A 24,944-nucleotide genomic window follows, 5' to 3' on the forward strand; every position below is an offset into this window, starting at 1 on the left:
ACTTTGTGGTCTTTCCATTTATAGAGTAATTAAGCCTAAACAACTTAATACATGTTCTTATAGCCTAGCAGATGTTTGAAATTTTTTTTCAAACAATTAACCCATAACAAAGAATAATATTGTTTCATTCTTAACTGGCCCTAACTCCTTACTAGTAGATACTGAATAGTTTTTCTAACTTGAAATCATAACCCTGATTTTCTGTCCCACATTTATCATTTTTTGTTTTGTTTGTGGGTTACACCCTGTGGTACTCAGGGCTTACCCCTGATTCTGTGCTCAGTGATCACTCCTGGCTGGCTTGGGGGACCACTCAGGGTGCCAGAGATTGAACCTGGGTCAGTCACATGCAAGGCAAGTACCTTACCTGCTGTACTTATCTTCAGCCCTCCCCCCCACCCCCCATTTATCTTTTTGTGGTATTAGCTTTTTTTTTTCTTTTTGTGTCACATCTGGCGATGCACAGGGGTTAATCCTGGCTTTGCACTAAGGAATTACTCCTGGCGGTGCTCAGGGAACCATATAGGATGCTGGGAATCGAACCCGGGTCAGCCTCGTGCAAGGCAAAGCCCTACCCGATGCGCTGTCGCTCCAGCCCCTGGCTTTTTATCACAATGGCTGCATACTTCTCAGAGATGGTTGTGTCTTGGGGCTGGAGCCATAGTACAGGGGTAAGGCAGTTGTCTTGCGTATGATAGCCTGCCTTATATATGTCCAACGCTATTCAGTTCCCCAGGACTGCATATGGTCCCCCTGAGCACCTCTAACCCCCTACTCCACACCCCAAACTAGAGGTTTTCAGCAGGTCTCCTGCAAGGCTAACTAAACCTATAGTGCTATGATTTCATATACATCTTTATTTTGAGACATAAAAATTCTACAAATACACTAATGCCCACGAGTGGTTTGTTTTTTTTTGTATCATTTTTATATAATTGAGCCTTGTAGTTTTGGTCATTTTGTGACTCAATAAACCTTTGTGTTTTATATATATATATGCATACACAAATATGTGTGTGTATATATATATATATACATACATATATATGTATATAAATGTATATATAGCACAGTAGCACTGTCATCCTGGGTCAGCAGAAAGTAAACATACGTCTTTTTAAGTGTTTTTTTTTTCTAATATCTATATTAAAAAAACAGAAGTTAAAGGACCTTTTTCTGTTTTGAACGTGCTTGAGTATACTTTGAAGCAAAGGTGATCTCAGGGAAGGATATTTACACATTGCTGTTTGAAGTGGATTTACCGAGTTAATCTTTTATTTGCTAAGAAGACTAAGACTATTTTATCTATTTTGTCTGAAATTTAAATTCCTTTTTCTTAAGTTGGACCTGGAAACTGGTGGGATCATATACTTTTGTCCGCTAGATTTTTAATGTTTTTGTGTTTGGGCCACACATGCTGGTTCTCAGGAGACTGTATGTTCTGAAGGGGATTGTGCTGGGTTTGGCTGCATGCAAGGAGAGCATCTTAACTCTAATGCTCTCTCTCCCTCCCCATCTCTACATTTTTACTTTCTGTAAATAATGATCCAGTGAGGTTTTCATTTTCTTTCTCTTTTTTCCTTTTTGTTTTTGGGCCACATGGTGCCCAGAACTTACTCCTGACTCTGTACTCAAGGATCACTTCTTGCTGGTGGGTTTGAAGACCATATGGGGTGCTGGGATTGTACCCGGGTCAGTCACGTGCAAGGCAAATGTTCCATCCACTGTACTATCACTCTGCCCCATCCCCCTTTCATTTTTTATTTTTATTTATTTTTTGGGCCACATATGGCAGTGCTCAGGATTTAGTCCTGGCTCTATGCTCAAGGATCACTCTTGGTGGTGCTCAGGGGCCCTGTGGGCTGCCAGGAAGTGAGCTCTTGCTCTTATTTTCCCTGTGCAGGGAAAGTGCTCTCCCCATTATACTCTCACTCTGGCACTAATTTCTTTCTTGATGTTTGGAATTAGAAGGTCATGTGCATAATTTGGGCCAAATATCAGTTGTTAATTTTTTGCTTCCTAAGTATGCTGTGGTCCTTCTTGTGTCTTCTTTGTATGTAGTCTCTCATGTTAAACTTCTTTTTCCCTGAGCAGCCAAGAGTGCAGGTGGGAATAAGTTAGACAGTTTAGAAACCCTGGAACAAAAATCTGGAACATGGGTGTTGCCATGATAGTCTGACCAGCGTTGAGTTGTTTCTTTTCCTGTTCTTCTTTGTCTCTGTTACAGGAAGCAAAGGGAGAGAGCACGAATAAGGATGCTGTACATTAACTTATAAATTACTCAGTGAATGTTATTTTTGTTTTGCTCTGTTTTTGGGCCATGCCTGGTGGTGCTTAGGGCTCACTCCTGACTCTGAGCTCAGGGATTACTCCTGAGCTCAGGGACCATATGGGATGCCAGGGATCGAATCTGGGTTTGCTGCATTCAAGGCAAGCACCTACCCCCTGTATTATTACTCTGGAAATTATTTTCTTTTTATGGACTGGAGCAATAGCACAGCAGGTAGGGCATTTGCCTTGCATGTAGCTGACGCATGTTCAATTCCTCCGCCTCTCTCAGAGAGCCTGGCAAGCTATCGAGAGCATCTCACCCGCATGGTAGAGCCTGGCAAGCTACCCATGGCGTATTCGATATGCCAAAAACAGTAACAACAAGTCTCACAAAGGAGACATTACTGGTGCCCACTCAAGCAAACCCCGTGAGCAATGGGGTGACAGTGACAGTGATGATACACACTTCAATGATAATGATGATGGTGATCATCATCATCATCATCACTGAAGTGTATAGTCAATTTTCAGTATTTGGGGTTTTCCATTTATCTTCTTGTGGTTGATTTCTAATTTAACTCCATGGCATTTTAGACTTATAAATTCATGAAATTTTAAGGGTGCCTACAGTTATTTGATTATGAAATTGTGGAATTAATTGAGCCTCTGGATCCATTTTTCTTTCCCTTTTAGGTGAGAGACCAGGCCCAGCGCTATTCACGGATTCTCTTGGATATTGAGGCTGGTGCTCCTGTTCTCCTGATTCCAGAAAGTTCCAGGTCAAATAATCTGATTGTAGCAAATTTGGGGAAGTTGAAAGTCAAGAACAAGTTTCTCCTTGCTGGTTTTCCTGGGACCTTTTCCTTACAAGATAAGGTGAGTACTTGATTCATGTCATTTTGAATTCAAACTCTGTTTGAAGACCAGTTGAAAAATTCATATGTTGTCATTAAATATTCCCTAACTTTTTGCATCTGTAACTTGGAAAATATTTCTTTGACATTTCAGTTAATCTTTTAATAGAAATAGTGTGAATCATACCTTTTTATAACTACATATAGTAATTTTAGCAGATTAGCCACCAGAACTCATCTTTCTTTTTTTCATTTTATTTTTATTTTATTATTTTATTTTTCTGTTCATATAATTTATTTAGAGTAGCTTGTTGAATTGAAATAACACAGAACTCATCTTTCATCTTTGTAATTTTTTTTCTCATAGGATGATCTTATTATAATGTATGTGTGGACTGGAGTGATAGTACAGCGGGGAGGGCGTTTGTCTTGCACATGGCCGACCCCAGTTCTATTCCCAGCATCTCATATGGTCCCCTGAGCGCCTCCAGGAGTAATTCCTGAGTGCAGAGCCAGGAGTAATCCCTGTGCATCTCTGGGTGTGACCCAAAAAGCCAAAAAATTAAACGTGTGTGTGTGTGTGTGTGTGTGTGTATGTGTATCTCTGTGTGTGTGTGTGTGTGTGTGTGTGTGTGTTTCAGATGAGGTAATTTAACTCAGTTTATATGAAATCATAAAATATACCTTCATAATAATATCTTCTACAATATTTTGCTTTACAGCTTAAAATTGCTTTAGTTTTCCCCTGTGGGGCCTCCCCCCACCCTCCAGTTTTTATTATTTTTATTTCAAGAGGGAAAATAGACTGGGGAAATATAATTAATTTGACATTGAACATTCTGAACTGTATTTTAGTGGCCACACCATTTTATTTATTTATTTATTTATATTTATATATATATATATATTTTAAGTAAATAGATTTTATTCAGAGGTTTCTGAGGGAGGGAGGGAGGAAGGGGTAAGTGGGAGAGAGAATAGTAAGAATAACGCGCTCAAGAGAGAACGCGGGCTTCTCCAAGGGTGGAAGAAGCTCTACACACATCCTAGCACTGGATACGAAAGCATGAAAGTACACATCTCAAGGGGGGAGATGCGGGCGACACATGTGCTCGGGCACCACATGTGCTCGGCCACGTGGGCACAAGCAGCACATGGGCTCAGGCAGCATATGTGCACCATTTTATTTATTATTTTTTGCATTAATGTTTCGAGGTAATTGGGATGAGGATTATAGTTCTATTATTTATGTTTTTAATTTTTGTGCCATGCCCTGCAGTGTTCAGGCTTATCCTGGTTCTGTGCTCAGGAATTACTCCTTGTGATGTTCTGGGATTATATGGGATGCCAGGGATTGAACCCAGGTCTGTGGTGTGCAAGGCAAACACCCTACCAATTGTACTATTACTTTTGCCCACATTATGGTTATTTTCATTTCATATTTGTACAAATGAGGTCCAGTTGAGAATAAACACTAAAAAAAAAAAGAAAACTTTTTTTACTAGTAGATCACAGTCTCAGCTGAGTGGATCTAGGTAGTGGTTTAATTTTTGCAATTGAGACTGAGTGACATTGCTGGGACTTGAGATGAGGTTTTGTTGTTGCCTGGGTGAGTTCTAGTGAAAATTTGCTGGTTTTTATTTTTTCTCTTCATCCAAACTTGTTTTTGCTTGCTAGAAAAGCACCTAGTGGAATTCTCAGCTATTTATGCGCCCACTTACTCTAATAGCTGACAGCATAAGGAGAAAGATAGCTTTTGATGGAGGATATTCACAAACTTGGTTGTATAATCCTATGTCTGACAAAATAGCAATAAAGAGTTGATGTTTGTTGAATCCTTATTGTATATTAATCTGTGCTAAGCTCTTTTTTATTATTATTTTGTTTGGGGCCACATCAGGCAGTGCTCAGGGATCATTCCTGGCGATCCTCACAGGACCATATGGGGAACTGGGGATTGAAGCCAGGTTGGCCCTACCTGCTGTACTATCTCTCTGGCACCATAAGCTCTTAATAATTAATTTCGTTCTCATTAGCACTCTCAGAGGTATCTAGTATTAATACTATTTTTCTATTATTTACACTATACTCAATAACTACAGTAAATCCATGTTTTTCTAGTGTACTTGTAGAGCATGTCTGGGCCATAACACGTGTCTCAATAAGGCCTCAATAAGGTGGTTGTTTGTGAAAGAGTTAGAAAGGTCAAGTCACGTTGGGGGCATTATTCCAGGTTTGGATGTGTTGCTTTTACACTCCATGCTGTGAACTGTGACATGATTTTCCTTCTTGCTCTCGGCTTAGAAGAGGACAGTGAGTTGGCAAAGGTTGTTCCTGCTGTGTGTCTTAGCAGCCCTTTTCCTGAATAGCTGTAGCTTTTCTGAATTTTTTCTTATTTATTCATGTGCTTCTTGGGTCACACCCAGTGATGCTCAGGGATTACTCCCGCCTCTGCACTCAGGAATTACTTCTGGTGGTGCTTGGGGCACCATATGGGATGCCTGGGATTGAACCCGGGGTCAGCCACGTGCAAAGCAAACGCCCTCCCCACTGAACTATCACTTCAGCCCCTTTTCTGATTTTTCTTTTTTTTTCTTTTCTTTTCTTTTTTTTTTTGTAGTTTTAACTCTTTTTTTTCTTTTTTTTTTAATTTTATTTTATTAAATCACCGTGTGGAAGATTACAATGCTTTCGGGCTTAGGTCTCATTTATACAATGCTGAAACAACCATCCCTTCACCAGTGCCCATATACCACCACCAAAAAGAAAAAAAAAAAACCCCACACAGTACACCTCCCATCCCGCCCCCCCCACCCCCTACCTTGTAACTGATAAGTTTCATTTTACATTCTGTTTACTTTGGTTACATTCAATATTTCAACACAAACCTCACTATTGTTGTTAGGAGTACCCCACTAGATTCAGACCTACTGTGAAGACAAATAAGGTAGCGCGGCCGCAGTAGTGGCTGCGCGGTTTTGAATTTCTGTACTTTAACAAGAAGTCCAGGGAGATTTCTTCCAGATATTAGATAATTGCAGGCTTGAAAACCCAATCTGTGGTCGTCTTAATATGGCGGCCACCGCACCCTTCATCCCCGGAGAGAAAGAGGCGAGAGAGAGAAATACCTTTCCCCTCCTGGGCGGGCACGGGGCCGAGGCTTAGTTCTCAGGCTGGAGACATTCTGCAAGGCGTTGCCCACGCCGAAAGAGGTTTTGCTGGGTCTGGATTCACGCTTGTGCAGCTGCGGAGAGGCCACACATGCGTGCGGCCCCCGGGATCACATCTCGGCCCTTTCCTGATTTTTCTAAAGGGGGCAGCAGTAAGTTAATTAAAGTAGCTCAGATGGATAAATGCTATAGTGAAGTAGTAGTTCTTACTAGGATTTTGCCAAGCACGTCAACTGCGTTAATGTTTTTTTTCTTTTTTTGGGGGGGGGTCACTCCTGGCTCTGCACTCAGGAATCACTCCTGACAGTGCTCAGGGAAACCATATGGGATGCTGGGAATCAAACCTGGGTCAGTTGTGTGCAGGACAAACGCCCTACCCATTGTCCTGTCGCTCTGTCCCCTGTTGTCAGTGTTTAAACACGTGATGTTTTTATATTCAAATGACCGTCTCCCTGATTGCCTTCATTTGCTATTCTTTATCGCTCATCTGTGTCACACTCACAGTTACTAACCTAGACATTCTGAACTGAGGAGACTAGGTTCACTGATCAGCCATGCAGAGGGTGAAGCTGAGCTGCACTGCTGACCTGCAGGTTTCCCCGTGCTTCCTGGACCCGTTTGCAGACCGAGCTGGCTCTCGAACCTGCCTTTTCCTCTCACCTAAGCTGCCTACCAGGGGTAAAAATAGGCTCTTGACTGTTTTTCCAGATGGGAAAAGTGAAGTCAGCCAGCAGTGTCCAACACAGTCCACTGAGCCCACAGCAGTAACTTTGGTGTTGCTGAAGAAACGCTGTCTCTGTAGTTTAGATACATGCATTTAGCTTTCCACTAATAGAGCAAAGATTTCCAAAGGCCTACTGTCTTCTTTACAGAAAAAAATATTCAGTGCTTACCTGGAAATCTACCATCTTGGGGGCGGTAGGAGGTGGGCAGTGTGTTAGGGGAATTCACCCTTGGCTATTTTCTGAGCTTACTTCTGACTCTGTGCTCAGAGATCACCCTAGAAATGCTTGGGGGATCATATGTAGTGCTCAGAATGGAAGCAGGGGTCTGGGGTCAGCTGTGTGCAAGGCAAGGCCTTAACCCCTATACTATCTCTCCAGCCCACAAATCTACCTTCTTTAAGTGAACAGATGGAAAGTGCTCTCCAGTTGCATTAGTGCCACTTTCTCCCCACCACCCCCATCAGTCCACTGTACCCCCTCCGCCCGCTTTGGGAACCACTCTACTAGATCCAGTCTTAAGGAACATGAAAGGAATTAATTCATTAAAGAAACTAAAAGGTTGGAAACTGCTTCTAAAGTTTTGTTTGTTTTTGTTTTTGGGCCACATCTGGCAGTGCTCAGGGGTTACCCCCAGCTCTGCACTTCTGGCAGGCTTGGGGACCATATGGAATTCCAGAGATCAAACTTGGGTCAGCTGTGTGCAAGGCAAGCGCCCTACCTGCTGTACTCTCGCCAGCCCTTGCTTCTGAGTCTTTGTATTCACTGTGCACCGTTGAAGGATCTGGAATGAACATGCCTAGACAGTGAGCTCTGCTCCACAGACTTCTGTGCCTGCCTCCGACCTACACAGCAGGGCTCCTTCGCAGCCATCGCTGTTGGGATAGACTTGTTTGTGGTAAACATTTGTTTCGATACTTAGGAAGAGATTAGGTCCACAATAGATGATTTTCTCTCTCTCTCTGTGTGTGTGTGTGTGTGTGTGTGTGTGTGTATGAGCTGACAGAAGAGCTTACTCTAAAGAAGAATTGCTGAAATAGCTCGACATTTTTGCAAAAGGATTTCTGTTTTGTTATAAGCCAAATGATAATGCATAGTTTATAGCATTTTAATGAAAACTTTTCCTTGTATTTGTTTTTGAGGATTTGATTTTAAGTGGAAGTACATACAAGGATCACTTTTTCTTCAAGGTATCATGTGCTTTTTGCCTCCTGGTTTACTCTAAAAAACCTTATGGGATTCAACAGTCAATTATCACATTCATTTACTAAAAAAGAACATTTAAAAGACTAACCCTTTAAAAATTTGTTGTTACTTTGTAGAGGCTGTTTATCTCTTTTTTTGATATGAATCACATCTGTTTTTGAAAGTGGAGTCCTTCCTCAGGACCAGTAAAAGCAATTTTTAATTTTAGCTCTAGGTAGTACATTTTTGGCAATTTTATTTCTTTAAGTCCTAAAATGTTAGCTGATTATGTACTTGTGGTTGTTCTGTAGAATTCCATAAGGCTGCTTGGCGTGTGTCACTTGTGGAAGTGTTTGTCATCAGATAAACACATCTGTGAAGCTTCGGGCCCCCACATGTACAGTCAAGTGTAATTGACCTAGGCCTCTATGAATGAACCAAAAACCACTTGCATTTACATCCCATCTTTAATTCATTTGCACATGTGAGGTTTGTCTAGGATGCATTCCAGTGGTTACGGAACAGGAAATAGTCCTGAAATCAAAGCTAGAGAAGGGGTCATTTGCTTTGAGTTTCTTGACTCCTGTGTGTTTAGAGTGGTTTTACATAAATCCATGCTTTAATGAGCACAGGTTTGAACTTTTTGCATATGCGTTTTCTTTCATTTTCCTCAATCATAGATTGTGCTTAAACCAGCCAGTCTTAAGTTAGTCTTTCAAAAGCTTTGAGTTAATCTCCTCAAGCCATTGATTTATTTAAACCAACTCCAGAGAGGATGTAGAGATGAAGCAAATGAAAGAGTAATAAATGCCTTTAGAGTTTAAATCAACTAAGCAAGAGGGAAGACTTTAATGTTGAAATACTTAAATAAAAGCATTTGCCCACTAATTTGCCCTTCAAAAAAAGAAAATCTCAGAAAGTGCTGGTTTATTTTACTGTGACATGCAGTTGCCACCCAGGACGGCAGGAGAACAGTTTCATCATCTTCTTTTCTGATACCAGGAGGAGTGAACATCAGTCTGGGGGGAAACGGTCTTCCCACTTGCTCACAACAGTGGGTGGTTGAAAGGAGACTGATCTAGCAGAATTGTCAAATGCAACAGTGGGGGCTCAGGGCAGAAGTTTCAGAGCCAGGTATTTGCCTTTTAAGTCATTCTGGCAGGGGACCCGTGCGGTGCAGAGGGCCGGGCGTGAGGCTTCTAGTTTGATTTCCTTTGTGCGCCACCACTGCGCACGCTGAGGGGGATCCTGGCGGTGACGCTGCTGTTTGTGATTCTGGTGCCACAGCAGAGCATGTGATCCTGGGTCATGGCAGCAACCGAAATCACAACAAGGAGGGAGGGGGAAAATAGTAGCACTGTAGCACTGTCATCCCGTTGTTCATTGATTTGCTCGAGCGGGCACCAGTAACGTCTCCATTGTGAGACTTGTTACTGTTTTTGGCATATCGAATAGGCCACGGGGAGCTTGCCAGGCTCTGCCGTGTGGGCGGGATACTCTCGGTAGCTTGCTGGGCTCTCTGAGAGGGATGGAGGAATTGAACCCGGGTCGGCTGCGTGCAAGGCAAATGCCCTACCCGTTGTGCTATCGCTCCAGTCCAGGGGGAAAACAAAGTAAAGAAAGCCGTTTCTCTCTCACCTGGAGAGACAACTCACTGGGTTGAAGCACATGCCCACACGTGGGAACCCTGAGTTCACTCCTGAGTAGGATATGGTTCTCCAAGAAGCACTGGGTATGGCCCCCTGAAAACAAAACAATCCCTTCTCTCCCCTGAAATACATAGTCATTTTTGTGAAAAAGATCTAACCTAGTAAATTAGAAGGATGTCAGAAAAATATGTATTGTTTTCATTTTATTTTTCTGGGGGGGAGGAGTGTGAATCTCCCAAACAGTGCTGGACATTTGGGGACTGCCCCTGGCAATACAGAGCCAACCGGGATGGACACTTCAATACTTAGGGGGCCATTTGGTACCAGGGATTGAAATCAGGACCTTGAGCATACTTGTACTCAATCCTTTTCACTGTGTCCCCTGCCTCAACTATTTTCAGTAGAATTCCAGTACATTATATTCTGCACTAGCCCTTAATATATGTATATATATGTATATATGCATATATACATATATATATTTATTTGTATTTTGGGTCACACCTGGCAATGCACAGGGGTTACTCCTGGCTCTGCACTCAGGAATTACTCCTGGCAGTGCTCAGGGAAACAAATGGGATGCTGGGAATCAAACCTGGGTCGGCTGCGTGCAGGGCAAATGCCCTATCCACTGTGCTATTGCTCCAGCCCCAAGCCCTTAATATTTATGGCTTGGAAAAAGCACATAATAGGAATGGCTAACCTTTTAGAGCTTCCATTTTATTTTCATTTGCTCTCTTACCCAGAGAGGTGGATAATACCAATCCAGGAGAGGAGATTTCTAGAAAATGCACACACATCCCCATGGAACAACAACCCCCTTTTACAAAATAGAAACACATCATCTCCTTCCAAGATTTGTTTTTGTTCCCTTTGATCTCACTTAAACCGCTTGACAATTAGTATTTTCACTCTTCAGCCAAAAGATAGTGGCTTCCTGCAAAACAGCTGTAGTTTTCTTTTGTCTAGGTATATCTCTGCTAATCATTACATATGGCAGTGACTGTGAAGACCCTGCCAGTCTTCTTTTGGGGACCTGGGGAGTGCTCGGTGTTAATTTTCGAAGAACCCCAGGACTTGGAGAGGACTGCAGGATGGTCTCATTTTGTTTCCTCCCAGGAGTCTGTGCCTTCAGCTTCCCCAACGGGGACACCCAAACACAGTGTGAAGAAAACCACAGGCATAGAGGAGCCGAAGGGGACCCCCACCGAGGGGCTGTTCATGGCACCACCTGCTGGAACGAGTCATGGCGGCAGCAGCCCGAAGAGCGAGTTTGGGCCCAGCGCCCCCACCAAACAGCTGGGGCAGCAAGCCCCGCCCTCCGCCAGCCCCGGCTCCAGCAGTCCAGGTAAAGAGCAGAAAAGCGCTGTGCCAGGGAGGTGGGGGAGAGTCCCAAGGCTCTCAGGAATGCACGGGGATGGATGCTCAGCAGATGAGCAGCGCTGGGCATGTGTGGACACTTCCTTGGTGCTGCTCTGAGGGGGACTGGTTTACGGAATGGCAGACTTGTCAGTCTGTAGATTCAGCCTCGTGTGACTGCTAGCAGTTCACCTCCCGAATCTCTTGGTTTCCATTGTCCGCTGGGGCTTTTCCTTGAGGCTCAGGATACTTGTCGCCACCAGGTAAGGTTAGTCCACCTTGTGCACCAGTTTCTGTAGCTTTAGATGCATTATTAGCCGCACACTATCTTTTTTCTGTTGTTCTGTTTGATCATCAGAAATCAGCTCTTAAAATGTTAGTGTGGGGGCTGAGGAGGTAGTTTGGAGGGCTCGTGCGTGTGCGGCGCCTGCAGAAGACCCTGTTTCCACCCAGTACTACATGACTCCTCGAACACTGCCAGGAGCCACCCTTGAGCTCAGGTCTTGAAGTAGCCCCTCTAGCACTGCTGGGTGTGGCCCTCAAAAAGACCCCTCAAAAAAATGTTTGCAGTGAACCAGCTAACAATAGAAATGCTTCAGCAAGTAGTTTTTGTTTCCCCTTCCCCCACTCCCCTCTGCAAGTTTTGAAAGATATGAACCATCTTGTGAGGCTCTTCTCTAGAGTTTAAGAATTAGTCATTCCAAGGGCTGGGGCGATTGTACAGGAGTTAGGGCCTTGCATGCGATTGACCTGGATTCTATTCTCGGCACCATATGACCTCTGGGCATTACTGGGTGTGGCACCAGTGACCCCTAAATTCTGCTGGGTTGGCCCTGGTAATCCTGGCATCTCAGGACCCAACTAGCACCTCATCCTCATGCCCCAGCACTGACTCACTGGCTCAATTGGCAGAGCATTTTCCAGAACCCCTTGGTCCCCAGAGCACTGCTTGGAAAGCCTCTCTTCACCCCCGAATGCTTGTCTTTCTATATGAGAGCCCAGTTTTGTCTTTTCAGTCTTGGGATTTGAATCGATGGGTGATAGATGGGTGAGCGAGGTTCTGCTCTAAGGATCTAGATGGGGAGCAGAGCACAAGCAGCTCCACACTAGTTTGGTGTGATTGTACTGGGGGAGATGTGGGCCATGTACCGAGCCCTAAGGGTGTTGGTAGCCAGCCCCAGGACTTTTGAACACTTGCAGTGGGCCATGGGAAAGTGGCCTGTCATTTATGCTAACTATTACATGAGATTATCACGAGTCTCACCAGACAGTGGTTGTTTAACATTTCCTATTTATAGACACCGTGGTGCATTTTTTTATGTAAATTACGCATTTCACCTTCCTAACACCTGCATTTATCTGGATCCCTGTGTTACAGAAGAGGAGACATGGACTTAGATGAAGTGGTTTAACTGGCTAAGGGTTGGGTAGAAAGGGCATAGTAGAGACTGAATACGGCTTCTTCACCTGTGCCACACTGCCTACCAGTCTGTGTGCATGCACTTGGGGCCGGGCACGGCACACGTTAGGAGCTCTTAGAAAGTGTTGGAAACTGATGCCGGGCACACAGCCACTGTTTCCCGTGTCTCATTGTCAGTGATGAGTAGGACCAGCCCATCTCACATGCTATTGGAGGCTTGGTAGAAGTGAACTGGGGTGTTCTTTAGAAAGTTTCATCTTTTTTTATTTAATTTTGTTTCTCTTGGAGTGCTGATGTGTATCTCTGGGACTCTATAGTAGTAGCATATGAATTTCGCACCCCTCTATTTTTGAGCCTTTGTCCCCTTCCTTGCCCTCATCTGTTAGAGCTATGATCCACTTTGATCTATGACATATTTTTATAAATCAGCCCCCCGCCCCCTGTTCCCATTTTGGGCCACACCTGGTGGTGCTCAGGGGATGCTCCTGGCTCTGCCCTCAGGAATCATTCCTGGTGGACTTGGGGAACCATATGGATTGCTGAGGATAGAACCTGGATCAGCTGCTTGCAAGGCAAATGCCTTATCCACTGTACTATCTCTCACCCTTGTATCATACAAATTTTTTGTTTTGTTTTGTTTTTGGGTCACACTTGGTGATGCTCAGGTTTTGCTCCTGGCTTTGCACTCAGGAATTAATCCTGGCAGTGCTCAGGGGACCATATGGGAAGCTGGGGATCCAACCCAGGTCAGCTGCATGCAAGGCAAATGCCCCACCCATTGTATTATCACTCTGGCCCCTCATATGAATTTCTGAGCCTTTGTCCCCTTCCTTGCCCTCATCTGTTAGAGCTGTGATCCACTTTGATTTATGACACATTTTTATCAATCATACCCACCCCCCCAAAAAAAATCAAGCACTTCTGTAATGCACTTGTTAATTTGCTATCATCAGTGTGTTATTATTAAGGTATTGTTAATGTGTTACATATTTTTAATACATAATATTTTGTTTTATATTAATGTGCTGTTAGACATAGTTCCTGGCACCATGTGTAAATGGTATAGAAAAGACAGTAAGTATCTACCTGCACATTAACTGATTAAGAGAGTGTCGTAGTGTGACAGCATAGACAGAATAGTAGTGGATGGAGAAATAGAGCAGAACCAGCCGAGCTGGAGACTGTTCTCCAGCAGAAAGCTTGGCCTTTGCCTTAATGAAGGCCAGCAAGTCTGCCACTTTACAAGCATGGAGAGAATGGCTGGAGATGGGTTGGAAAAGTAGGCAGTGAGAGAGATTCTGTGGGATCTTTTATGGATTGGGTGAGTGTTTGTATTTTTTTTTCTTTTGTGATACAAGATGGTTTATTGAATGAAACTTACTGAGATGTGAGAGGAGAGAAGGGAAGAAATACTTGTTCCAGAGGAAACATGAGCTTGAAAGAGCAAGCAAGCAAAGAGAATAGAGACAAGCGCCAGCACGGGCTTAAAGAGCAAGTAGATTAAACATAATCATTAAAATGTGCAGAGGAAGAGAATTTGACTGCATCAGTGAATTTCCTTTCAAATGGTTCTTAAGAATTTCTCAAGAATTTATTTATTTTGGCTTTGGGGTCACACTTGGCAGTGCCCGGCTGCTGTCCAGCTATGTGCTCAGGGGTCAGTCCATTGGTGCTTGCCAAGGGATCAGCATGGGGTTGGTGGCATGGTGGCCAGAATGACAAGGGTCTTAGCTCCTGTCTTTTCCCTGCCCATCTTGTGGGCTGAGTGATTTCCAGGAACCAGAATGGAGTTAAGTTAGGTCTATTGGAAGAGAGTTTATGGCGATTACTGCAAAATTGAAGGAGGGGGGGTTAGGTTTATGGTAATAGAAATGTTTGCATGTGATACTTGCTTGAAAAAAAGAAATTTGATACTGTAAAACTTCTTTTTTGAAAGGTCTCCCCAGCAGTGCTGGGGAGCTCAGGGGCCACTCCCAGGGATATAGGCAGCAGTGCAGGGCTTGCTGCTTTGGCAGTGATGCTCAGGTCAGGCCTTGCTGGGGACACCAGGCAGTGCTCTGGGGAGGGGAACAGCCATGTGGTCCTGGGTGTGGTGTGTGCAAGGCCCTTTGGGCTATCTCCTCTCCTGGTCTATGGAAAGTTTTGTTAACCTTTGGGTATCATGCTCTACCTATGTAAGGAGGAAGTTTTGGTGTCAGAGTGGAGACTCCTGGACAACCCATTTTCTGACGCTGGCAGATCTAAATATCTTCCAAAGACTTATCTTTGCTGTCTTAGTTTGGTTCAGGGTGTCTTAGTTTGGTTCAGGGACTCATCATCTTCATTCTCTCTCTCTCTTGCCTCGGGACCATGTAGAAGACCATGTCTGCCTGTTGGATTGCATTGTCGTGGATCTCCAAGACATGGACATCTTTGCTGCAGAGAGACATCCACGGGAGTATTCTAAGGCCTCAGAGGACAACACTGGAGATCTGATCTTCCCCTCCTATTTTGTGCGACAGACAGGAGGAAGCCTCTTAACTGAGCCCTGTAGGCTGAAATTGCAGGTGGAAAGGAATTTGGACAAGTGAGTGTTTCATATCTCCAGAGGTGCCTGTTAGAAGCAGAAATCTCTTAAGCTTGGAAATGGGTCTGGAAGAGCAGAGAAATAGGATGTTCCCATGAATAGTCCAATAGGGCTACATTCATTCATCATGTACCCCTCGAGTCCCTGCTCCGACAGGGGGCAACCCCGATGAATGCAAAGCTTGTGCTTTCATGAAGCTTCCACTTTGTTGAGTTATAGGCAGGTGATTATATATAATCGTGATTATATATAATCATCTATAAGTGATGAATCTGAGTGGTTGGTCCAGTGTTATCAACTGTGGTTCAGGGATATAATAGATGTCATGAAAGCATAGAAAGAGACATGAATTTAGCATGTACTTGGGTGACCTTAGAAAGCTAGAAAGCTAGAGATGGTTGGGAAGGTTTATTGTAAGAGTTGCCGTAGGGATCACGTGTCCTGACTATAGTAGTTATTTGGTTTGATCTTGCTCTTTTCCCCAAAGACACATCTATTTAAATTTTATTTTTTTTGCTTTTGGGCCACACCCAGCAGTGCTCAGGGGTTACTCCTGGCTCTGTGATCAGTGATCACTCCTGGTGGTGCTCAGGGGACCATATGGGGTGCCAGAGATGGGACCCAGATTGGCTATGTGCAAAGCAAGTGTCCTTCCCACTGTACTGTCTTCTCTGCCCCCACTGTATCTTCATTTAATCAGAAAAATTATTTCAGGGCAGTTCTGACCTGAACAATATGGAAGAATTTTGTAAAGAGCAATGGCTAAGGTTGGAAGAAGGTTGAGGAGCTCTGGTTCAGAGTCTTGCTTCAGTTGTCATTCATTTCACACCTAGCTTCAAAATTTCTAGTCAGTTTACATTCCCAGCAGTGTTCCCTAAGCCAGCCTCCAGCCCCATCTCCAACCCCAAAGCCTGACCCTCAGGGCTGAACTTTGGTGTGCTTGTGTGTCTTCTGGTGTTGCTGGGACTTACCTGTCCTCATGCGGGCTCATGGGCTGCCTTTCAGTAAGGGAAAAGGCAGCAACACTTGGTCTTGTCTCCAGTGTAGGATGAGGCAGTGCGGGGAAGCAGTGGAGGAGGTTTTTATTTATAGCAGTTGGAAAAATAGTCTCATTACTAGTGTAGCTTGTAATTTTAGCCTCCTTTACTGTTCTTGGGCAAATCACTTAATGTTACTTTTTAATTTCTCTTTGGATTATTAATGACACAGTCTCACTGCTCTTACTGGGTTTTTGCGTTCCATCCTTACTTGTATTCAGATGCTCCCTGGCTGGCATTCAGTTATGGTTGGCATGGGCTATATTTGGTTTTACTGGTTTAGAGTCTTAAGAGGAACTTCGTTATTTATAAATTGAACACTTTATTTTCGTTTTAAGCTGTACACTCCACAAAAAAAAAAAAAAAGCTTTGCTGCTCTGCTGTTGTAAACATTGCCCACTTGCAAAAGTGTTGATGTGCAGATGATAATACCATTAGCGAGATAGAAGGTGTAACAGAAGTTCCCAGTCAGTTTCTCCCATTGCTGAAGCAGGAACCTGGAGATGGTACCTGGTAATCCTTTTCAGCATTTAAAAAAAAAGTTTTCAAAAGGGCTTAAAGAGATTTTTAAAAATTAAAAGTCATTATCCTTATAGTTTAGGTATCTAGCCGCATTTGTTAACTGCAGCACAGATCTTTCAAAACTTGACTGTATATGGGTTTTTTTTTTTTTTTTCCTCTGAACAGAGTTTTGATTTACTTACTGGGGTTTTCGGGCTGCGCCTGGCAGTGAGTGCTTGGTGTTACTTCTGGCTCTATGATTGGGGGTCATTCCTGGTGGTACTCAGGGTACCTGGGATATTGAGATAAATATGGGGAATGGACTTGGGCCTTTTGCGTGCAAATCATGTGCTCGGGCTGTTCAGCTTTCTTCTTCTTCTTCTACTTCAGATCTAACTCCTCTGCTTTGTGTGCTCAGAGTGTAGTGTCTGCAGGTCAGTGAAGCTTATTTAATTCCTGGAAAGGTCGAGATAAAGCCCTGCAGTGTGGGAATGAGGTGGGTCACTCCTGTGAAGTTGGCCCTGGTCATCTTCAACTTAGCTGAGACAAGTAACTAATTCAGACTTTATCTCAATATCCCTCTGGCCTCAGTATAGAACAGTGGTATATTTCTTTAATTATCACTAAATCAGAAATATAGTGATTTAGTGAGGGATATGTTACATATCCAAACAGGAAAGAATATGCCCTGCTTACTGCTTTCCCAGCTATGGTGTTTAAGCTATTTGAGTCCTGATTAATACATTACTTAGTTAACTGAGATTTGTGTTTTTATTTTTTTAATTTAATTTTTAGGGGCTGGAGCAATAGTGCAGTGGGTAAGGCACTTGCTTTGCATATGGCCAACTCAGGTTCGATTGCTCTCATCCCATAGGGTCCCTCGAGCACCACCAAGAGTAATTTCTGAGCTCAGAGTTAGGAGTAAGCCCTGAGCATTGTTGGATGTCGCCCTGCCAAAAATAATTTAATTACGAAAAAGTGTTTGGACTATACTTGGCTGTGCTCAGGGCTCATTCCTGGCTCTGTGCTAAGGGATTGCTCCCGGCAGTGCTCTGGGGATCATATGTGGTGCCAGGGATTGAACCCAGGTCAGCTGTATGTAAGGCAAACACCCTACCTGCTGTACCATCTCTCTGGCTCCTCGTGGGCTTTATTTTGTTTTTGTTTTTGGGTTGCACCCAGTGATGCTCAAGGCTCTGCATTCAGTAGGCCATATGGGATGCCAGGCCTCAGACCTGAGTTGGCCCCTTGGTCATGCTAATTTGTTTCATTTGGAGCAACCTGAAATTTTTTCATTGGAACTTAGAAATGAACTGGTTGAAAAAGGGGATGGGTACATTTTAACTCTTAGATTTTGGGATGAACTATGTCAGTGGCAAGTTGGGAATTCATGAACGTGACTTTTTTTCTTTTTTTTTTTTTTTCACAGAGAAATAAGCCATGCTGTGCCAGACATATCTATCCATGGCAATCTCTCTTCTGTCCACTGCTCCCTGGATTTGTCCAAATATAAGTTGATCCGTGGTTTGCTAGAGAACAACCTTGGAGAGCCCATAGAGGAATTTATGCGGCCTTATGATCTACAAGATCCAAGAATTCATGTAAGTGAGACTTTATGTTCCTCTGAAGCTGTCCTCATCTCAGTTGCTGTTCACCCAGTTTGTGTATTCCTCAGATTCACTTGGGGAATGAGCAGAAGGCAGCAGAGGAACCAGGTTTCTCACCGTCTGCACCTCATTTTCAGGTTGGCTTCCTCGGGTGTGGGCTGATGAGCATTTCCCTTTGCAGACTGTCCTGAGCGGAGAGGTGTACACGTGCATGTGCTTCCTCATCGACATGGTGAACGTAAGCCTGGAGCTGAAAGATCCAAAAGGAAGAGACGGTGCCGGGTCCCTCGCCAGGTAAGGCTTGAGCTTGAGCACTGGCAGCAGCAGTGTAACGAATAACCATCAGTGATAGTAGAAGAAAGAATCCACCGATTTTCTCTGGCGTGGAGCACAGGCTGCAGAGCGGCAGCTCCCTGCTGAAAGTGGTCACAGTGCTGTTGAAGAGTTGAGATGTGTCGCCGTGTCCTCAGTCAGAATAGCTTAGGTTCAGCGGAAGTAGCAGGCACGCGAGGCACAATGACTCCCAACCGTGAAGCTGTTTTTCAGTTGGGCAGTGTGTGCGTTGTGAGTCTTGGCTGCTCTGCTCAGTGTAGTTGCTTTGGCAAACAGAGCAATCAGCACCTTGAAGTGCTGGTGAGAGAGACAGAGCCTGGAGTGGTTTGGTGTGCTAGGTAATACCCATGGTCCCACACGAGGGAATCCGGTCTTACTGTGTGTCTGCATAGGAGGAGATGCAGACCTGCTGGGGAGTGGCGCCAGTCACCGGCCAGTGTCTGGAGACTTGAAGACTCACATCAGGTGGATGGATTTTAGCTTCTGAGTGGAAGCTGTGGCAAAATTGGGCCAGTGTTCTCACTTGGGATCCTCTGGAAGCTGAATAGCCATTGATAGGGCTTTAGACAAAGCATGTGCTTATTTAATGATTTATTTATTTATAGGACTTGATTTCTGTGGGACCTTTAAGTTCTGATGATTGGCATAGAACTTTCTAGAGTACATTGTATTTCCACAGTAACTTTTCATTTTCATCTCCTAAAAACAATGTAAGGGATCTGAGAGATAGTTTTCTTTACCCAGCTACAGTCCCTCAAAGGCCAGTATGCACTGTAGCACTGTCTTCCCATTGTTCATCAATTTGCTTGAGTGGGCACCAGTAATGTGTCCATTGTGAGACTTGTTGTTACTGTTTTTGGCATATTGAATACGCCACAGGTAGAGATAGCAATAGTATGGGGGATAAATTACTTGCCTTGCTTGTAACTGATCCCATTTTGATCCCTGGCACCACATATAATTATCTCAGCACCCCAGGAGTGATCCCTGAACACAGCTAGGAGTAAGCAATGAAAATGGACGGGCTTGTAAAAACCAAACCCACTCCCCACCCCCCCAAATTCAAAATTAAGCCATGTGTGATTGAACAGACATTACTTCTATTTCTAGATAAACATGCATTTTAATTTTTTTTTTTTTTTGATCATGCCTGCCAGTGCTCCGGACTCGAACCTGGCAATGCTTAGGGGGCTGTGCAGTGCTGGGGATCAAACCCAGGCCTCCTCCTTGCCAAACATGCTCTCTGGGCAGTGAACTGCCTCCCCAGCAGATAGTTTTTGACTAGTATGAGATCCGGTGACTGGGAAGATGGAAGCAGGAATTAAAGGCTAGTTATTTCCCACTCAAGACTCTTTTTGACTTTATCTTTTCTTTAAAAATCTCTCCTGAGGGGCTGGAGGAATAGCACAGTGGGTAGGGCGTTTGTCTTGCATGTGGCCGACCCGGGTTTGAGTCCCAGCATCCCATATGGTCCTCCCGAGCACCGCCAGAAGTAATTCCTGAGTGCATGAGCCAGGAGTAACCCCTCTGCATCACCAGGTGTGATCCAAAAAGAAAAAACAACCAAAAAACTCCTGGTCTGTCACTCAGCTGAGGAGAACACAGTGTAGTAAAACGATGGGTCCCAGGCTGTCTTCTGAGCCTGCAGGTTTCCTGATGACCTGTTCTGCCTATAGTTTTATCCAACATGGAGTAGTTATGTATACAATGTTGCGGTTGCAGCGAATAGTTATGGGTTGCTTATTGCAGTTTCTCTGTTCTGAAAAAGAACTTTGTTAAACTGAAAAAGAACTCAAGTGGGTTGAGGGGTGGGGGGAGTTTCAGATTGATAGCTCAGAGGGCAGGGTACATATTTTACTTGTTGGAGGCCTCGCCCTGTGGTACTGGGTGACCCTCCTGAGCACCACAAGAAATGGTCAGGTGTGGCCCAAAAACCAAAAAAAAAAAAAAAAAAAAAAGAAAAAGAAGGTGCTTATCATTTATTTATTTAATTTTGTATTTTTGGTTCATATGCAGCGGTGCTTAGGGCTGTTGTTGACTGTTTATTCAGGAGTGACGACTGACGGTGCTTAAGAGACCATATGTGTTGCTGGGGATCAGATGGATGGGTACATGGGGGCAGAGGGCTGATACAGAGAGGGGTTGGCTGTGTTCAAGGCAAGCAACTTATCACTCATACTGTCTCTCTAAAACTGTGGTTATAAATGCATTTTCTTTGGTGGATTAGTGTCATTTTTCTATTTTATTATTATTATTATTGCTTTATGGGCCACACTGGTCGATATTCAGGGGTTCTCCTGGCTTTGCACTCAGGAATCACCCCTGGCGATGCTCAGGGTACCATTTGGGATGCTGGGGATTGAACCCGGGTTGGGTCAAAGTGCCTTACCTACTGTATTATCTCTCCGGCCCCACCATTTCTCTTTATAGTTATTTATACTGGTGGTTTTCATGAAGATCTAGTGGTTCTATATAAGAAATTTAACAGATATTGGAGAGTGAATCCTTTAGGCATTCTAGAATCAACAATCAACAGTTCCAGGTCAGAAGTTGTTCAGCATTCCTTGTTTATCATGAAAGTATATGGACAAGATTGGAGTGATAGTACAATGGATAAGGTGCTTGCTTTGCATGCGACTGACCTGGTTTTGATTCACAGACCCCATGGGGTTTCCCGAGCACTGCCAAGAGTGATCTCTGAGTGCAGAGCCAAAAATAAGTTTTGAGTACAGCCTGGTGTAATCCCAAAGCAAAAATAAAAACAGAAAAAGTCCTGCAGACAAAATTGTCTCTTTGCAAATGGAAAATAAAGGATAAGATACTCTACACAATGATTCTAAGTGCATTTTGAGGAGTCTGTTACAAAATCAATGAAAAGTCTTAGAATCAAAGCTTTTCTTTCTAGAACTTAGGCATGTTTATGATGTTGTGCTAGCATTGTTTTGTAGAATGGAAGAGTTTAGCATCTTTTCTCTTTTCCCTCTTTCAGATTTGACTTCAAAAAATGTAAACTGCTTTATGAGAGCTTCTCCAATCAAACCAAGTCCATCAACTTGGTTTCCCATTCCATGATGGCTTTTGATACCCGCTATGTTGGGCAGAAGACCAGCCCTGGCATGACAAATGTGTTCACCTGCATCTTTCAGCCCTCCAAGAACAGCACTTCCTCCCAGGGATCCATTCAGATTGAGCTGCATTTCAGGTAGTAGATTCTGCCTTCCTTTTTTTTTGAGGGGAGGGGGCGCTTCTAGGTGGTTCTGAGGGACTGGGTGCTATTCCCAGAAAGAGCTCTCCTGGCTCTTATGGGCCTGATAGTTCATGCGTGGATTCTGCCTTTTTGTTGAGACATTTTTCTTTGGTTGTGGTCTTTGTTGGTTTAAGAACCTCAGAGAATTGAGAAATCACTGAAAAGATTGACAGTGACATATAAGAGCTGTGAATTGTAAATTAACTCAGTAATCCTGAAAGTATGCAGTTTCATCCATTTTGTTCTTTTTTATTGAATTAAAAAATTTATCTTATTTAATTATTTTTTGGGGCTTTTTATTTTGCACCTGATAATGCTCAGGGCTTACTCCTGACTCTGCACTCAGGAAGTACTCCTGGTGGTACCCAGGGGACCATATGGGATGCTGGGGAGCAAATTGGGCTGGCTGTGTGCAAGGCAAGTGCCCCATCCTCTGTACTATCACTCCGACCCTCATTTATTTTACTCTTTATTTTTATTTTAAGTAAAATTTTTTTAAATTTTGATCAAGTAAATTTTTAAAAACATAGTTTTTAGAGGTACATAAATTTAAAGAATTAAAATGGCTAATTCTGTGCCAATAGAGTTTAGAGTTTACAAGAAATTGGTAAATCCTACAAAGTAAAATTTAGTGAGAGTGAGGAAAATTAAAAAAATTTAAAGTGGAGGGGCTGGAGGAATAGCACAACGGGTAGGGCATTTGCCTTGCACGCGGCCGACCCAGGTTTGAATCCCAGCATCCCATATGGTCCCCTGAGCACCGCCAGGGGTGATTCCTGAGTGCAGAGCCAGGAGTAACCCCTGTGCATTGCCGGGTGTGACCCCCCCAAAAAAAATTTAAAGTGGAAATCTGAATACGCTTATAAAAATACAAAGTGTATTTTATACTAGGAAAGGGTATATTATAGACACTGTTTGCATTGTAAAAGATTGTAATAAAAATCTGTATATATAAAAAACTGATCAGACAGAATATTCAGCATAAATGAGTTGTTAATTTGTCATTGAAAATGTGTCAAATCCCTTAGCCAGTTAGGAGTAAACACACCTTTCTTAATCTAATAGAGGGTGACCATAAGCTCTGTGAATGAGTGCCATACCTCGGTGCCACATGCTGGGAAATCTATACTGTCCTTTAAAGAAGATCCTTTAAAGCTTCTATTAAAATAGGTTTCAAGGCTCTGACTCCCCTAAGCTGTTGCCTGTCCCTGCAGCACTGTATCATTCCTTGAATTCTGAATGATAATCTGGCTGGATGGAGTGAGGGGCTCATTTCATTGAGGGTATTTTTATTTGTTTTTGGGCCACACCCAGCAAATGCACTCAAGAATTAACTCCTGGTAGTGCTAGGGGGAACTTATGGGATGCTAGGGACCAAACCTAGGTCCACTGCGTGCAAGGCAAATGCCTTCCCCACTGTACTGTCAATCTAGCCCCTCATTTCATTAGATTTTTTTTTTTCCTTTTTGGGTCACACCTGGCAATGAACAAGGTTACTCCTGGCTCATGCACTCAGGAATTACTCCTGGTGGTGCTCAGGGAACCATATGGGATGCTAGGAATCGAACCCAGGTTGGCCATGTGCAAGGCAAATGCCCTACCCGCTGTGCTATTGCTCCAGCCTCAACTCTGGAAATTCTTAACTATGATTTTTTTTAATGATTGGTTCTTCATCACATTTGCCTTCCTTGTCTTCAGGAACTCTGAGGATTCCTATATTGTTCCTCTTGTGCTCATCCCATGATTCTCTGGTTAATGTTTTTTTTTTTTTTTTTTTTTGCTTTTGGGGTCATACCTGGCGATGCACAGGGGTTACTCCTAGCTCTGCACTCAGGAATTACTCCTGGCGGTGCTCAGGGGACCATATGTGATGCTGGGATTTGAACCCGGGTCCAGCCACGTGAAAGGCAAACGCCCTACCCACTGTGCTATTGCTCCAGCCCCCTAATGTTCATTTTTGTATTATTCTGCTCAGAGCTTGTGTTGAGGATTTTTTTTTTTTAATTACTTACCATATTCTTTTTTTCTGTCGTTTTTTGCTTTAATTTTCTCATTTTGGCTCTCAAAGTTTCTCATCCTTTGCTGACTACCTGTGCCATCATTTCTTTGAGATCATTAGACATCCTCACCATGGTGTAACTAAAGTCGTTTTCTGAGGAGATGCAAAGCTATTTAGTACTGGTTGTGCCTTCAGTGTTTGTTTTTCACTCACTGAACTTAGTGTGCTTCGACAAGTCTTCCCCATCAGTGTTTTGCTGTGCTGAGGGTGAGTCTTTGCAGATAGATCCCCGGGGAAACTCTGAGGCCTATAGGCTGAGATTGCTTTTCTCCCCTGCCCATCTTCGTCCAGTGACAGGATGTAAAACTGAGCAGCGTGATTTGCTGAGTAGATAGTGGCTTCAGGCTGGGCCCCTTAATACAATGGGGTGGTTGATGGAGGCTGATGGGACCGAGCTGGAAGGGGGTGGGGGATCTGCCTCCTATTTGGAGGGGACCGTAGATGTCGGCTGGAGAGACTCTCACCTGGTAGGTACACCAGCAAGTGGGGCTTCGGGAGCTGTGGCTGGGCCGTTAATGGCAGAGGTCTGGTAGTCTGGAGGCTCTCTGCAATTTCGCATATTGGCCAAAAGATGTCTCTGCTGCCTAATAAAAAGGTAGTTCATAATTAAACCAGAGGCTTCACACCAGCCTTCCTGTAAGCTCTAGACTTTCTTATTTGGGAAGAGACTCTGGGAAGGAATAAATTCTGCCGTTTTAAAAGAGGCTTGTGGGTGGGGGAGGGGACACGACTTTTGGGCCTATAGAAATAAGAGAAAGGAAGCTAGTTTTAACTTACATTACCAAGTCAAAGGCAGGTCCTGCTGACTCAGCCTTCCACATAGAGATTTAGTGTCTGAGTGCCATTGTTTTTCTTCTTGATTTTATGGGAGCAGTATTGTATGTGGGAAGAGCATGTGCTTTGGAATCAGATTGAGGCTTAGAAACTTGTTCTAACACTTTCTAGCTCTGGTCTAGCAGCTTGT

The 24,944-nt window shown here is 43.7% G+C and overlaps 1 protein-coding gene across 3 annotated transcripts in view; it reads left to right on the forward strand.

Annotated features, from left to right (window-relative positions):
- Nucleotides 1–24,944, forward strand: part of VPS13D (vacuolar protein sorting 13 homolog D) — a 265,713-nt gene that overhangs the window by 65,194 nt on the left and 175,575 nt on the right. For all 3 annotated transcript variants that reach the window (XM_055137626.1, XM_055137627.1, XM_055137628.1), the window contains exons 25-30: nucleotides 2,965–3,147; nucleotides 10,971–11,199; nucleotides 14,986–15,196; nucleotides 18,164–18,335; nucleotides 18,523–18,635; nucleotides 21,664–21,876. In XM_055137626.1, coding sequence (XP_054993601.1) covers nucleotides 2,965–3,147; nucleotides 10,971–11,199; nucleotides 14,986–15,196; nucleotides 18,164–18,335; nucleotides 18,523–18,635; nucleotides 21,664–21,876 — 1,121 coding nt within the window. The remainder of the gene's footprint in view (nucleotides 1–2,964; nucleotides 3,148–10,970; nucleotides 11,200–14,985; nucleotides 15,197–18,163; nucleotides 18,336–18,522; nucleotides 18,636–21,663; nucleotides 21,877–24,944) is intronic.

The sequence above is a fragment of the Sorex araneus genome, chromosome 5 (assembly GCF_027595985.1).
Source record: "Sorex araneus isolate mSorAra2 chromosome 5, mSorAra2.pri, whole genome shotgun sequence".
Classification (NCBI taxonomy): domain Eukaryota; kingdom Metazoa; phylum Chordata; class Mammalia; order Eulipotyphla; family Soricidae; genus Sorex; species Sorex araneus.